At 35.7% G+C, this 16,354-nt stretch overlaps 1 protein-coding gene across 2 annotated transcripts in view; it reads left to right on the forward strand.

The window, feature by feature from the left end:
- The first annotated feature begins 327 nt into the window (after nucleotides 1-327).
- The window catches only part of LOC127959272 (trinucleotide repeat-containing gene 6C protein), a 47,040-nt gene continuing 31,013 nt past the window's right edge, over nucleotides 328-16,354 (forward strand). Inside the window, exons 1-3 of one of the 2 annotated variants that reach the window (XM_052558335.1) lie at nucleotides 328-1,047; nucleotides 11,332-11,426; nucleotides 13,441-13,462. In XM_052558335.1, coding sequence (XP_052414295.1) covers nucleotides 11,370-11,426; nucleotides 13,441-13,462 — 79 coding nt within the window. In that variant the 5' untranslated portion in view covers nucleotides 328-1,047; nucleotides 11,332-11,369. The remainder of the gene's footprint in view (nucleotides 1,048-11,331; nucleotides 11,427-13,440; nucleotides 13,463-16,354) is intronic. The other variant, XM_052558336.1, reaches the window with a different exon arrangement.

A 16,354-nucleotide genomic window follows, 5' to 3' on the forward strand; every position in this document is an offset into this window, starting at 1 on the left:
GACTACTAGATAGATAGATAGATAGATAGATAGATAGATAGATAGATAGATAGATAGATAGATAGATAGATAGATAGATAGATAGATAGATAGATAGATAGATAGATAGATAGATAGATAGATAGATAGATTTCACAGCCAGTGTGAAATGAAAACAATGTTTTTTAAATCGTTTGTTTGTGTAGAGAGCGTGCAGAGGTCTCCGCTGAACGCCCATAACAGCCCCTGTGAATTTCAACTGGACGCTTTAAAACATTTTATGGAAAACCAGTCTGCTTGCTTATTGGTTGGTTAAACGTTATATGGAAATGACTTCAGTGGCTAAGCCCCTCCCACTGGAGTTGAGCTGCACGTCTGCTGTGTTGATACCGAACAAAATGGCTGCAGAGGTTTGATCCTGACCCGACACTCTCAGCGCTTTCTCCGGACACTCCGCACTTATCCCTGGATATTTCCACTGTCGTTTTAAAAGCATCTCTGGATTGTTCGACACGACTGCAGCCAGACTGCTCGCCACATCGCTCGCTATCTTTATTTTTGCACTTTAATGAAGCAGCTTGCATCGTATAATTTCATGTCAGTATACCAGACAGTAACGTTAGCAGCTTCAAACTGCCCTTTTCCTTTACTTGCACCGTAGATGAGATGCTATTTCTGATGACCACTTTATGCCACTGTAATTGACAAACTGCCTCGCTGATTTAATGTATTTTTCCTGGCTTTTCGAGTGTATTTATGTCATGGAAATGTCATCTGCTGTTTTTCCAGCATGCAAGCTTCTATAATCTCCATCAGAGCCCGAGGCTCTGAGTCTGCATAGAAATTTCACAACAGTCCTTTTCCCTTTGCATACTGAATTTTGCGTTTATTTTCGTTCTGTTGCCTTTTTGGGACTCTTTCAGCTGCTCATTCAGTACAGTGTTACCTGGGTCTGTCTGTTTTTACGGGTACATTTTTTTTTTCGGGAAAAAAGGCCTTTTATACCGCCGTACAACATGCAACACTTTTTTAAAGAAAGCTGCCAAAGCTCGACTTGTGAACAAAAAGGTAAGTTAAAATACTGGCTCCGTTTCAAAACCTCGGCTGCTGACTCTTTAACATATACGATTGCAACCGATGTTGTCTAGATAAACAGCTCAGTATTTCTTTTCTTGTATTTTTTGCTAAATCTTTAATCGTCTCTAAAACAGTCTGCAAATTCAATTTAAATCTAATCCGTTGGAGACATGTCTGTGCTTTGGCGTAGTGGTTAAAAATCTGGGCTGTTACTTGAAAGCTTGTAGCTTCTAACTCAGCGACAAGCTTGACCATAAACGCGCCTAACCAAGTTACTGCAGGTAGACTAGTTGACCTGTAATGTGTTTACTGTTAGTTACTTTGCTGACTGGGTCAGCTAAATGATAGCTTGGGTAAAATACTGTTTTAGATGTATCTAACTGCTGTCAAGACGTGTAATCTGTAATTAGAGCCTTTATTTATACTGAAAAGTTTTTTTTTTTTCTTAATAGTCTTTAATTTTGTTCTATTTATTTACCCGTGTGTTTATTTTAAGATATACTGTGCTCAAATATGTTAATTAGCATAACAGACTACCACAGGTCCAAAGTAATAAACTATGCAGTGAATCTGATATTTGAATTTAATATTAATTTGGTTGTGAGGGGAGTGATATCACGTTGTCAATGTCAAAACATATCCCTAAAACGTATGCATTTTTAAATGTTTGAGGTGGTACAAAGTGAAGGGCTGGGCTTTCGCTGTTACTCTTCCTGTCTATCAAAATAATAGAAGATTCAGCTAATTTAATCTGGTGGGTACAACTAACATCACATGCATATGATCCTATTAAACACCACACTTAAAATCCTCCAATTCACAGGTTCCTCACTGTTGACATGTTCCTTCACACTGAAAGGGATCTTTTCACCATGATATTACATTTTCTGTTGGTTGTGTGATTTCCAGCAAAACACACAAAAAGGAAAGCCTGTAACTTATGTACTGACATATATTTTACAGGAAAGAAAAGAGAAAGACTAGAAGTCAAATAGATCAATTAGAGTTTGTCTCTTAGATCTAGCCTAGATTCTAGCTCTGTTAGCTGTTTATATTCACAATCTTGGGGTCATCTGTTTCTCCTTGTGAAAAAATTACATTCAGAATTATTATCTAAATACTAAAGAGCAGTTAGATATTATGTAAAAAAAAATCATTTTTTAGAGAACCATCTTTACTCTTTATTTGGATATGCCACCCCCCACCCCCCGCATTATTCTAGTACTGTTTATCCATATTGGCATTTTGTTCTTTTGTAGCTTTGCTTATTGTCTTGTTCACTTAATTGAGAACCATAATTTTATTCTTCTATCTATTTTTCTCTTGAAAATCACGTCACACTTGGCTGATGCCATTGATAAGATGAATAGGGCAATTCACTTGTAATTCATAACCTGTCTACCCTTTGAGTGTGTGCTGCTCAACCTTAATTATAAATCACACCAAAACGAGGAGCTCCTTTGCTCTGATACACTCAGATTCAGCTCTCCCCCCTTTCGTCTGGTTTTAGGAAACCACCGTCCCTCATGGCACTGCAGGGGATTGGGGTCAAAGCTTGGAGGCGTGAGACGCCAGTGTTCAGCTTGTGGCAAAAAGGGCAAGCAGTACGTATGAGCGATCACACTCTGGACTATACGGGTGCACAAAAACCCCTGAACCGCAGAGCTTGTAAAAGTAGAATGACACTGGGAATTCCTTGTCTTTCATGGGATTCTCTGTGTACATTGTGGCTTTCTATTTGGTGTCTAGCCCCACTTTAAAGCTGGACATAATTTAATATTTGGCTTCTGTGGCTGCACACTGCCTCCGTCTTGCTCTGATAAAATTAGAGCACATTGTTCTTGTCTGCACAGATTTCAAAGGCTGGCTGTGGTGAACTCTCCTTTGCTGGAGTTCAGTTTGCATTTCTGTAACCGTAGAATCCTTTTCCTGATTTTTATTCTTTCCTTTTTTTAATGAATTCATTATTATGTTTTTTAAAGGAGGTATTTCTCTTCAGGCAGTCGTGTAGTATAAAACCGCATGTTTGTAATTGCTTAAATTAAAATAGAATATCCATCCCAAGAGGTTAGACAGTGCTGACCTGGCATCAAAACGCATGCTAAATATCGAACAACCAGACAGGGGTCTTCGGTGGTGTTATGGGATCTTTCCACCCATATTTCTCTCATTACCTCATCATCACACTACAGTCCAGTCCAGCTCAGTTAACATTGAACCCTCTGATGTAAGAGGCTGAAATCCTCTTGTCCATGTGAGAGGAGAATGGTGCGCCACGCAGCAGGACAGGATGGGGTCCGGGTTAGGGAAAGAACTGAAGACAGGATTTGTGAGCATTGGCTAGTGTCCCAGAAAATCCCTGCTGTGTTGCTGGGTCCTTCGCCCATTCTGTCTTACAATAGCATTATGCTATAAACTCTAGGCAGAGTAAAGCTTCGAGATTTTGAGTTTGTCGATTACTGTTTCAACACTCGTTCAACACTGCCTATTAATTAGACAGAAAACATACATTTTACACAATGACTTTTAATTATGTCTAATAATTTGTTCAAAATTGATACGATTGAAAAAAAAATTTGTGACCTCAGAGCCTAGATAAAACAGCATGAATAAATGCACCAGGCAAACTCAAAATTAAAAGTTAGTCTGAGAAGAGCACAGATATAATTTCTTTCGATTCTTCTTTGTGGTTTCTAAGTTTAGTTATAGAATAGTTTGTACGTGTAACTAATTATTATTTTAACATTTTATTCTACAGGTATGTCTTCATTCTACAAAAATATTTACATAAAAAGGTGTTTGTAAAATAGTGGAATTTGATGCAAACCATTACGGTCTTCTTTATATTTGTCTAAATATTCTATTTTATTTTAAGAATGCTATAATAAATTTTCTTAGAGGTTCTAGACAGCTGTTTAACTTCATCTAGCAGCCAAAAACCGAGGGAAAGAATGCATGTGATTAATGAATGTCAGTGACATTAAGAATTGACCTATTAGGACAAGAGCCAGTTTTGTCAATTACCAGCCAGCCATCACTAACATTGAGCCCTAATGTTTGAATGTAAATGTAATGTACTATATGTAATAAGGCTGCACGATAAATCGCATGCAATATTTAATGCGCATCTTGTTTGTAAAGCCTGTAATCTGCGGTAAATCTCGATCACGTGCGTGCTTTAACATAGACATGCGTTTACTAAACAAAGCCATTGTTAACTGACAAGCTGCTCAAAACCACGATTGTATATGATATACCACTGATTGCAAAAAACGTCTTTAAGCGATTTTATCATGTTTTTGCGATTTTATCATGCAGTCCTAATATGTCAATGATGGGAATTTGCTGATATGAGGAACCACAACAAGAGTGCACCATAATAAATTACTGAGAGGCTTTAACACTGCAAGAAAGTTGAAGCTCGTTCAAGATGGCGTACAAATCTTATTCGTTCTGTTTTAACTGTTTTCTGGTTTGCTAGTTCTCATCATTTCGGATTTCAGTGATTTAATGATTTCTGAATACAGTGATGGTATTGTCAGGTGTATTGATTCAGTACTGCTTGAGCTCTCAGGCGTACTATTAAAAATGAGCATCTGGTTTTCCTTTATTTATAAACACTTGTTTGCCTTTATTGTGCTTTGTACCCTTGACAGGCTGTCAGAAGCGATTGTCTGTTTTTCTGTGTGTGGGCTCTGTGGTAGCTGTCAGTATAACCTTCAGGATGAAAGGGAGAACCATTCGGGAATGATACTGACTCCATCTCCTGGAGCTTGGTGTTTTTGTATAGTGTCTTATCCGATTTCACTTTGATAAATTTCATCAGAATAGAGCTGACATTGATGTTTTGACAGCTTAGACAAAGCTGTTCTTCTTGTAAGGCAATCCTGGATTGTTTAGCCTCAATTCTGCTGTGTGCCTGACTTCTTAAACATCACATGGTAAGGCCAGGATACAACTTAAGGCTCTTTGCTAACGTTAAATGTCTGGTATTCAGTGATTGGTTTCCATTTGGTTGTGAGTTGATTGTTTTGTCTCAATTTACCTCCCGTTGTTTTTCCAGCGTAAACTTCAAAAATAGATCAATCTAAATCTAGGCATTAATTCATCTAATTTAAGTTCCAATCTACGTTTTTATACAAATAACTAACTTTTAATAGTAATCTAAGCAGTTTATGCAATGGGTCATAGATCATTAAGTCAGTGAGTTGGAGTCAAGATCCAAATCAGTTCAGCTGGAGTCAGGTTGTACATGACGAACCAGCATTCTAAATTTAGCAGGTTGTGCCCACTCCCCCCAATCCCGCATATCCTTAACACACAGTAATTCCAGCACGTAGGATGTGCTAAGCTGCTCTTTAGTTGTAGTTTGAGAAGGCCTCTTGATGACCCAGTCAGTGCAGTGAACTACCGAGGGGAGCTGCAGGTTGCTAATACTCTGTGGCAGGAAGACCGAAGGTTAATGGTTTTTCCCCTCCCCTCTGCTGTGGTGTGCCAGAAGTCCTTGTGAGCACACAAGCCTTTGCTCGCAGCCTCCACAAGTCTGGATATAAGCCAAGATGGCCTACTCTGAAACACACCACCTTTCAGTGTGTTTTTCTGTATTCCTCCCCTGTCCTCCCCTGCAGGTCGATAACCACATCCCTTGCACCACTTCACCTTAAGCGTTGCCTGACCTAAGCTTGATCATGCAACTTGAGACTTTTCGTTTGTGAGAATGAATATCACACTTTGTTTATTTAGTTTTTATTTTGCCTTTGAGGCATGTACATTTTAATGATTTTCATCCTCTTTCATTCTTTTTGAGCAATTAGAAAATCTCACTGTTTTTATTATATAGCTGAGTGTGCCCTTCAGGTCTCCTGCCTGGAGAAAGAGATGTATGTATCCTAAAACTAGGGTCAGTTTCCACTGGTATTTTTTTTTTTTTGCGCATTCTGATGTAACTTTGGTAATTGTAAACAAATAACATTGACTGTGATATTATTCCTAGAGTAGTAGAGTGCTAGCAATGCCAAGGTCATGGGTTAAATTCCTATGGAATGCATTAACTGGCAAATTGTACCATCAATGCAATGGAAGTCATTTGAATTAAAGCATTTGCCAAATGCATAGATGTAGGTTTAAGAGTTTATTGTTTTTTCTTTATTGGGTATGGTAAAAGAACTAAAAAAAAAAAAACAGTTTTAAGTTTGGCGTTTCAGCTTATATGTTAGTTAATTTTCAAGAATCTCTTCAATCCATCTTTTTCAATTAACACTCTGATTTCAGCAGTCTGTAGCACGATTCAGGCAGTAATTATTTCTCATTAGGATGTCTGTAAAAATGTATTTACATATCACCTCAGTGATAAAACTCATAAATTCAGATGGCTATTTATTTACAGAGGAGTGAGTTATGTGATCCTACGAACCCTAGAACATGCTGCTCACGTGACAAGTCACACAATTTTTCTGCTGTAAATAAAATTAACTTTAAGCTTATTTACAAAATGTATTCTTATTATTGTGTAATATGAAATTAAAAAACTTTTTTTTTAAATGTATTCTTATTATTCCAAGCATATTTAATAATATATAATCCTATTTATTATTAGATTATTTAAATCTCCTGTTTAAAAAGACAATTATACACAATATAGTTATAGCCTATATAATAACAGTTTATAAAACTAATTTTATAACTGCATTGCATACTACCTGCTGCTGCCATAATAAAGACCCATTTAAAATGTTTGCACTTTTCTTCTCTTTCTGCTCCTAGTCACTGTGAGCAGTTATGAAGTATTGTTCTTTTAAATACTTTCCAGCATTTTAGAAATGTGTGCAAATTATAGTAAAATGATAAGTAAAACAGTTATATAGAGTTATATAGAGTTAATAGTTAATAAGATGGTTGTTAGGTTTAGGTGCGGGTTTAGTATTAAGAATCTAAAATATTGTCTTGCAGAATAAGGCATTAATATGTGCTTTATACTACAATATGTACAATATTTTTGTGAACCCTTTGAAAATATCTGAATTTCTGCATTGGTCGCTCAAAATGTAATTAGACTTAAAGGGATAGTTCACCCAAAAATGAAAACTTTGTCTTTTAAATACTCGCCTTTGCCGTTCCAAACTCGTAAGATTACCGTTCTTCTTAGGAACACATATAAAGATATTTTTAATGGAATCTGACAGCTCTCTAACCCTCCCATTGACTCAGTCCACAAACTCTTCCTTTGCATATACTGTGAGTTTGGGTTGCTTAACGTTTTTCTGGGAAAACTCTAGATTTATAACGTAAATCATTTATAAAACTATGCAAATACAGGAGTAGGCTATATCAACATATTTCTGTTAAGCTAGTGTGATTTGTTGTACATCACAATTTCAAAATAAAAATTCCAGCCCTGGCCCAGAGTTTGCATGTGGCCAAATCTTAAAATGACATGGATTTAAATGTCATTGAATCACGCTGTAAAGTGAAGCATGGCCAGTCTATTGGTGCCCTCTGCAGATATTTTTTTAATCATAGTGTACTCACATTAGGTTATTTTCATATTATTTATAGGCATATAACATATTTTAACAGTAATGCTAAAAAAAAAAAAAACCATGCGTTTAATTGGTTTTGATACTTTATCTGAACCTATTATTATTACCTCATCGTTAGTTTATATGTAGCCATTATAAAGCCTGTTTTTCACTTAAAATATCAGGTTACTTAGTTGTCAAATATAATCAGTAGATTAAGATTACTTGATTACCAAGATAATCATTAGTTACGGCTCTAGATTAGTTAAATGTTTCAATATACAACATACATTGTTTTGCTTTCTGTGATTTAAAAGACAAATATTTTGTCATTGAAAATTTCTTCATTCTATCGAATCAAGTATCTGGATTTTGTCTGTTCTCATGATCTAAGTGTATTGTCACACCCCTGGTGTCTACGAGCATGACATAATTTATAATTTTCCAAGTGTATGATGAAGCTTTTACTCTTCAGGTTAATCATATATTCATAAAAAAATTACTTTGAATGAGGAAAAGCGATAACTTTGCCATAGTGTATTTTCATGTTGCCACAGCCATTGTGTGCTGCACTTTATTTATACCATTTTATTTTATTAGTTCATTTATCAGAATTTGAAAGATAACAATATTGTGATCTCTGTTTTTAGTCCTTGAAAACGAAAAGTAGTCCTTAAAGTCCTTGAAAGTCCTGGAATTTCATTATGCAGTTTCTGTACGAACCCTGTGAACTGTAACAGAACAGACACTGCTACTTTGCTGTCATTGAAAGAACAATGAAATGTATCAAGATGTATTGGTGGAGAATGTCAGTACAACAGTTTATGACTTCAGGAGTGGTTAGGTGAAGCTACAAGATGATGACCCAAAGCACACAAATAAATAAAGAATGGCTGGGGGAAAAAAGGAAAATATGTGTTTCCCTTACCTTAACCCAGGGCAGATTTTGTGCCATAATCTAGGGAGGATTGTTCTAGCATGACCGCTCAGAAATATTGATAAACTGAAATAGATTTGTGGGGAGGGACGGACCAAAATTGGTCAATAGTCTTGTAAGCAACTAGAAGATATTTAGTTGAGGTTTTGCTGTTAAATGAGGATCTGCTATTTACTAAAGTTAAGGTTTCATTGACTGTCTTCATCCTGCACTGCAATAAAAATGTAAAAAACACAGTTTGTGTATTATTAGTTAATTCAGTTTGTATTTGTATTACATATACAGTTATAAAAAAAGAAATCCAGATATTTTGAAAGGGTTCACAAATTGAATCTTGCCACTGTGTTATTAAGGTCCAATACCAATTCTATTTTATACCCCTTCCCCTTCCCCTACTCCTCCGCCTACCCCTTCCCCTTGTCCCTTGAAACAGAGTGTCAAGGGGTAGGGGAGAAAATATTCCAAGGATTGGGACACCACTACCATGACGTCACATGCCATCATTCGTCGTCTAGCTCTTATAATAAACACATATGCTGGTGTGCATTAGAGCCTTTAATTATCGTTCTGTATTAATGAGCTGCTTACTGACACACACACATATCGGAAATCGCACAGCTCACACATCCAGGAAAAAATAAACGTGTCAGCGCTTTTATTAAATACAGTTTAAATACTGAATCGCTACATTATATTTTCCAGTGACGAGAGGATACAATCACTGTTTTTAAGTAAACTCACTCTAAAAAGATAAACACATGGACGCGAATACACGCAACTTCCATTTCTCTTTCTCCCTCTCTCTCTCTCTCTCTCTCTCTCTCTCTCTCTCTCTCTCGATTAGGCAATATTTGAGAAAATGGTTTAGCGATTTCTAATTATTGGGGGGATTAGCCCCCATCAATGTCTACGTTAGTTATCACCCTGATCAGACATATGCTGTGCTGATCAGACTATCATGCAGTCTGTAATGATGTGATGTTAGCAAATATTAGCGATTTGTTTTTTGCAAACATTTCTTTGATTAACATGACCATTAATATGAACTCACAATTGAATGTAACATAAAACAAATTATTACTTTTTGTTAAAATCTTTATTTATGCCAAAAAAAGCTTACGTTTACAGTGTATGTGTCTTTTTGTTCGCTGTAGCAGCCATGTTGCCGAGATAATTCATACCCCTTCGTTTGAAGTGTGATCCCGAAAAATCTTCATTTGAAGGGCTATCTCCAACCAAAAGAGAATCGAGACACCGCTACCCCTTCATGTGAATGCGCGAAACGGAGGGGTAGGGGAAAGGAGAAGGACTAAGGGGTAGAATTGGGATTGGGCTTAGGTCATGTAAAATGTTAAACTATTAAACATAATTTTAATAGTTTAATATTATTTAATTAATTATTACATTCTAAATTCAATGAATTGTTAAACGTCATTCAAAATTAAACATTTAAAAAATCTTAATTTTTGAAAAACTTGACTTAATTTACTGTAGATTTAGTGCCCTAGGTTGTGTAATGATGTAAGGATGGTTCTTCTGATTGGGAGGGAAAAAATATATAAACCTCAAAAATATTATATTAATATAGCAAAAACTGTATTAAATTGAGTATATTTTCAGTATTTTGATTAAAATATGTCTAAACACATTAGAGACAATTTATTGTTACATTTATTTGTGATGATGTGCAAGTAAAACCTGGAATAAATTATAAACTGGACCAAGTATTTGATTATAGAATGTTCTTTCCATTAAAAACAAATTTATCAGAATCAAAGAATACAGTATGTTTACACAAATCCTAATGGGACTGTATCTGCTCTATTGTCTGTAGCAGATGGTTATATTTTATTAACAGCTAAACTGGTAGGCTTTGGAAAATTCCAGCAGACAAAGGGTGGGGGATATTTATAAAGCTGTTCAGTGTCCCACTCTACAAAATGCACCGGGTAATTTCAACATGATCCATTCCTATCCTCTCGCTCTGGACCTCTGCCAAGATGTATGAATGGCAATGACTCAAATGCCTGTGTTCTGATTGGACAGTAAAAGTGGGTATAAGTTTACTAGCCAATGGAAGGGGTTTGAGGCTGAGTCAGAGGTTAAATCAGGACAGCCGATTGGCAACTCTAAGCATTGGTCCAGCCATACTATGGCTCTCTGCCAGTGCGTTGTTTCTAAGCACAATACACTGTTGTCACTTGCAGTTTCACTGATTGACAGCTTTTCCTTTACTAACTGGCAACTCAACAGGACACCCCCCATTATTTCTGGCGTATATTGTTTACGTGTATATTTATGAATTAATACCTGACTTGTGACTTCTGAGATCTAATTGTGTGTTGTTGGGTGGAAAATGCGTTTAGATTTAGGGTGTTATATATTGTACATGGTCTTAGATTTGGAAAGATGAGGATCATCTGTCTACTTGGCTAGGTCATGCTTTCTAAACTGTGCATGAGTGAGATAAGTGAAGTCAGGATACCAACTGGCACTGACAAAATGTGGATGGACCCCTGTAGCACAATCAATTTATCAAATCAATGCACGGTCATAGTTTTACCAATGCCTTTTGCAGACTTTTTGTATTAGGATTTTGGTCACTGCAGTGTTGGATTTAACTAGACTTACCATAGAGACTGATCCCCTCAAATTGGCCTCGGGTTGGGTCTCAGAAACCATTACCTGTCTTCAGATACATTAAAGAGTGATAAAGTTGGATCTGGAAACATTGTATCTGTTCTTGTACTGTCCAAATTTTGCAGATCCTACATCCTTCCATCTTGACAATTATTAATATTTCACCTGTCTGTCCTCTAGCTGAGAGAAGCTGAACATCACGAGGAGATAACCATTTGATGGAAGAAAAGAAAACGCTAGAAGAAGAGACAAAGAAGGATACTACGCAGAAAACGGTCAGTTTGTTTTAATTAAAAAAAGAAACAAAAAAATAAATACATTTCTGGTAGCCTGGACCAAGAAGACATATTATACTTTTTTTATATAAGGCCAATAACTGATGGATGACAGTGATATTAAATCTTACACGTAACATCAGAAATTGTAGTATACTTTATAATAGTTTTTTTTTTTTTTTTTTTTTTACTCTATTTATTTATTTATTGGATGAAATATTGTGCACAGTTTCGGACTGATTTCGATATGTTTCAGAATGTCTATTTAGACATTAACTGAAATGCTACACAAATACATATATATAAAGGTGTCTCAAAACACTTGAACTTGTGCCGACAAATACATACAAAATATTTCAAAATATCCACCTTGGAAATTATGCTCGAAAAAACTGTCAGTTATTTCTTAAGTGAAAGTAAACAGTTGAGGGGAAAAAATGGGATGTGTATTATATGGGATGCGTTCATCGTCTCTTAAAGGGACCGCGCCTAATTTAGCGACTGGCTGCTGTAATGTTAATCCAAGAAAATGAAAATCACTCACTGCTCTTTACTGCATTACTTTGTAGTTTTAACAGTCAAACCAAAAATTATTCAGACACCAGGTATCATTTTTGATATATATAGCAAAACTGTAATAATGTGAGAAATGTTGAAGGTGTCTGAATAAATGTATGTTTGATTGTATATTTCATTTTTACATTGAAGATTATCCAGTGCTATTTTACATTTAATTATTTGGTTTCTGTACCTTGACACCTACAAACTTGAAAAAAACGTAAACATTGGTGTGAAACAGGCGTAATGTTGTTTGCACCTTGTGCAATGTGGAATTAGTTTACACCTTTTTCAAGCACTTTGTGATTTTGGAAAAGGCATTTTGGAAACAGGAGATGAGCCCCTTTTCTAATGCACCACCTAGCTTGATAAACCCCTTCTCAAAGACTTACTGTTTGTCAGTTTTATTTGGGTAACACACATATTCTGAATGCCTTCGGCAGAATTCGAATGAGCCATTTAAATCTAGATTAATTTCAAGATCACAGTGAGATTAATCTAGATTAAAAAAAAATAATCTATGCCCACCACTAATATATATATATATATATATGTGTGTGTGTGTGTGTGTGTGTGTGTGTGTGTGTGTGTGTGTGTGTGTACGTGTGTGTGTACTTGTTTTTCTATTCTGGTGGGGACTTAAACCTGAAAACACACAGACTCATGGGGACTCGTGTCACGGTGGGGACCTAAATTGAGGTCCCCACGGGTAAACAAGCTGATAAATTACACAGAATGAAGTTTCTTGAAAATCTAAAAATGCAGAAAGTTTCCTGTGAGGGTTAGGTTTAGGGGTAGGGTTGGTGTAGGGCGATAGAAAATACGGCTGTTAACAGTTTTTCATCTCTTAAGACTTTTTCCTATTAAGAATTTGTCATTTGTGTTTGAATCAGTGGTTAGATCTTTTGGGATTCAGCAAATGCACATTGAGTACTCCAGTATCTTTATTTTGAACCCGGTGTTCTGAAGTTCTGTACTTAAAAGGGCAGTAAGAAAAGAACAGTCTTTATAACAGTTCTGTAACGGCACCAGGGAATGTAAACTAGCACTCTGGCCTTGCTCCCTTCTCTTACTCCTCTTCCCCCTAGACTCCTTTCTGACAGAGGGCTGTTTGTAATCTGTCTCCACTCGATTAGCAGGCCACTGTTTGTGCCAATATGATTTGCTCCATAATCTCTTGTCAAGATTACGAGGCACAGTGTATTTTAAGACTTGAAGTAGAGTTTTGTTTTTTGTTGGTGCTTATTTAATCTTGCAGTTATTTTGGGCTGGGTACAATTGTGAACCTCCTTAACCCCAAATAATTTATTAGCAGTAAAATGTCAGGTCAGCCTGCTACAGAAATATGGTATGAATATTCATCATACTATGCAAATAACATGTAATCTACAACACTAAGTAGTGTGAAATATATCATAGCTTTTGCTGATAATGCATCTCTTGCTTTCATTTACAGGACACTGAACAGAAAACCAAAGGTAAGTACTCTTTAAAGTCCTTTTCATCTTTAAAAATACAATATTGTTATATTTCAACAAAAGAGTAATGTAATTCAGCACAAATTTAATGCGGCTCATGTGTAGTAAGGTCAGCAGATATGGAGATCTCCCTCATTAGTCTGAAGATAGCTTTTGTCGCTCTGATTTCATGCCTGTGCGGACTAATGCTTGGTGACACATGCTTTATTTCATTAGCATATGTTCACTGGGCTGTAGGGAAACCCAGACGGGTAATACTGGGTGTCACTCCTCAGTATCAGCAGTTTGCTGGATTTAATTTATGGACTTGTTTTTTTATTTTTTATTATAAAATATATATATATATATATATATATATATATATATATATATATATATATATATATATTGTTTCTTGCTTTCTGACACCTATTGTAAAAATTCAGACTTTAGGGAATATTGTAAATATTTATTAAATAAAAATATTTACTAGATATAATTTATAATATCTACATTAATATAACATTTTACATTAATTTGGGTTTCTCAGGGTCAGACTCAGAATCAAATCAATTATAAATGAACTCACACTTGCAACATTCTGTACTTGAACTTAGCATAAACTCCATGTCATGTGTAACATCAGAGATAAAAAAAAAAAAATTAACATCATAAAATTAAGATGTCAAGACTAGGGGTGGGCGATATCTCGATATTTAAAAAAAAAAAAAAAAAAAAAATGATGAACAGCCTCGGATGAACAGCAGGCAAATATCTACTGTAGGGCCCTATGATTTCCGTGATGCAGAAAATGCGCACGAAATCGCGGAATCCAGACATAATAACAGAATTTACAGTTTAATGTGGAATGCCATGTAATTTGTACAATTTTGAATGAATTAATCAAAAGTCAGCCATTGCACTCACATCAAATCGCAAATCTGTAAATATTAAGCCGAAAAAGTCTAATTAAATATGAATCCTGCATGTGTCTCTGTTAATGAATGGCCCAGAAGCACGGCTTTGTTTATTTACACACACGGAAGCCCACGTGACGCTCGCGGTTATTTCAGCATCTGTCGTCTCACTAAATTAGGACGTAAACACATGAAGAACATCTACAGAACTGCACTGAGAGTCACTTCATGACAAAAAATAACAATATTTGCCAGAAATCTATTACTATTGTTAAGCAGAATGTACATAGCCCACTACTACTAGTCAAGTCAAGTCACCCAAATTGCATCGGTGACAGAATGGAGAAAAAAACCTTGGGAGAAAAAAGGCTCATTTGGGGGGCCAGTTCTCCTCTCACCAGACAAAACCAGTAGTTCAGTTCCATGCTGCAGCAAAGTAAGATTGTGCAGAAGAATCAACTGTTTTCTGTGGTCTTGTCCTGGTGGTCCTCTGAGACAAGGTCTTTACAGGGGATCTGTATCTGGGGCTCTAGTTGTCCTGGTCTCCGCTGTCTTTCAGGGCTGTAGAGGTCCTTTTTAGATGCTGATCCACCATCTGGTCTGCTACTGCTATTAAAATGAAACTACTATTAAAATGAAATGACACAAAAAAAAAAAAAAATCACAACATTTCTTCCATGTTTTATGTTAAATAATAAAGCCCCTTTGTTTACAAAAAATTGAGTTTGCTTAATTTTCAATAATTAAAAGATAAATTAAATGAATGTTTTATGTCTTAATTTGATAACCAAATGTTAAGGAAAAAAATTACATTTGTTTTTATGCATTTAAATAATTACAAATGCTAAATCACAGATTCAGGTAACAATAAAACATATGATGAAGAAAACATAAAACATTTCATAGGGCACTAAACATGTAATATTTGGCATATTTGTTTTTGCAGTAGTTTTGGGGGGATTATTTTTCCTGTAAAGATATCGAGATATATATCGTATATCGAGAAATAACAAAATATATCGAGAAATATTTTTTGCTCCATATCGCCCAGCCCTAGTCAAGACCTTAATAAACATCTCCGTATCTAAACATCAACTCGATTGGTGAAGGACAAGATGGCCTAAGACCCAACACTATCTGTAGTTACCCAGCTCTAATATTTTGGTATTTGCATATGGTTACTATATCATTCACAATGGTCTTCACATGGTACCAGCATGGTATTGAAATCGCTGGTACCATTGAAAACTATTGAAAACTTGATAAATTCTAATTGCAACAAAACTGCTACCATCATTGTTTTTGTTTTTTGTTTTTTGGTCATATCAGTGTATGTGTTGCTTTAATGTTGCCTTAGCAGTCTTAGAAGCTTATTAAATATTTGTATCAGTTTTTTGAATATTGCAGTTGTAAAAAGTTTTCATAGGTGAATTCCAGTCTTGCATTAATTAAGTGCATTAAGTAATTATTGTGTCTGGGGATTCTGTCTGCTTTGTTTGCTTGCATTGACAGATTTAAATGGATATTTTGTAGGGGTTGCACAGAGGCGTTGTTAACTGAAAAGATGCGCCAATAAACGCTGAAAATTAACGTGATTTGCGCATCTTCTCTATTAACAACAACTCTGTGTAGTAACAGCTACTCTATGTGAAATCACGCACCTGATGGAATTTACCGCTGATTAGAAAACCGGCTTTACTGACGAGATGCGTATTAACGATCGGCTGATCGTGATCGGAGCACCCCTAATATTTTGGTGTACCTTTCATAGGGCTGGCATGAAAATGCAGCCTTATCTTTATTTCTATTCTGAAATATCGATCTAGTGCATCATCCATGTTTACATGAATGTGGAAGATCTATATAATTACAGCTTAATTAACTTCAGTAACTTCTGTTAGATATGGGCTATTGGACTCAAAATAAATGTAAATAGTCTTCAGGGATTGCCAATGTTTTCAAAGTGGAGGACATAAAGGAAGATTTGTCTGAGATC

This window comes from Carassius gibelio, chromosome B6 (genome assembly GCF_023724105.1).
Source record: "Carassius gibelio isolate Cgi1373 ecotype wild population from Czech Republic chromosome B6, carGib1.2-hapl.c, whole genome shotgun sequence".
NCBI lineage: Eukaryota > Metazoa > Chordata > Actinopteri > Cypriniformes > Cyprinidae > Carassius > Carassius gibelio.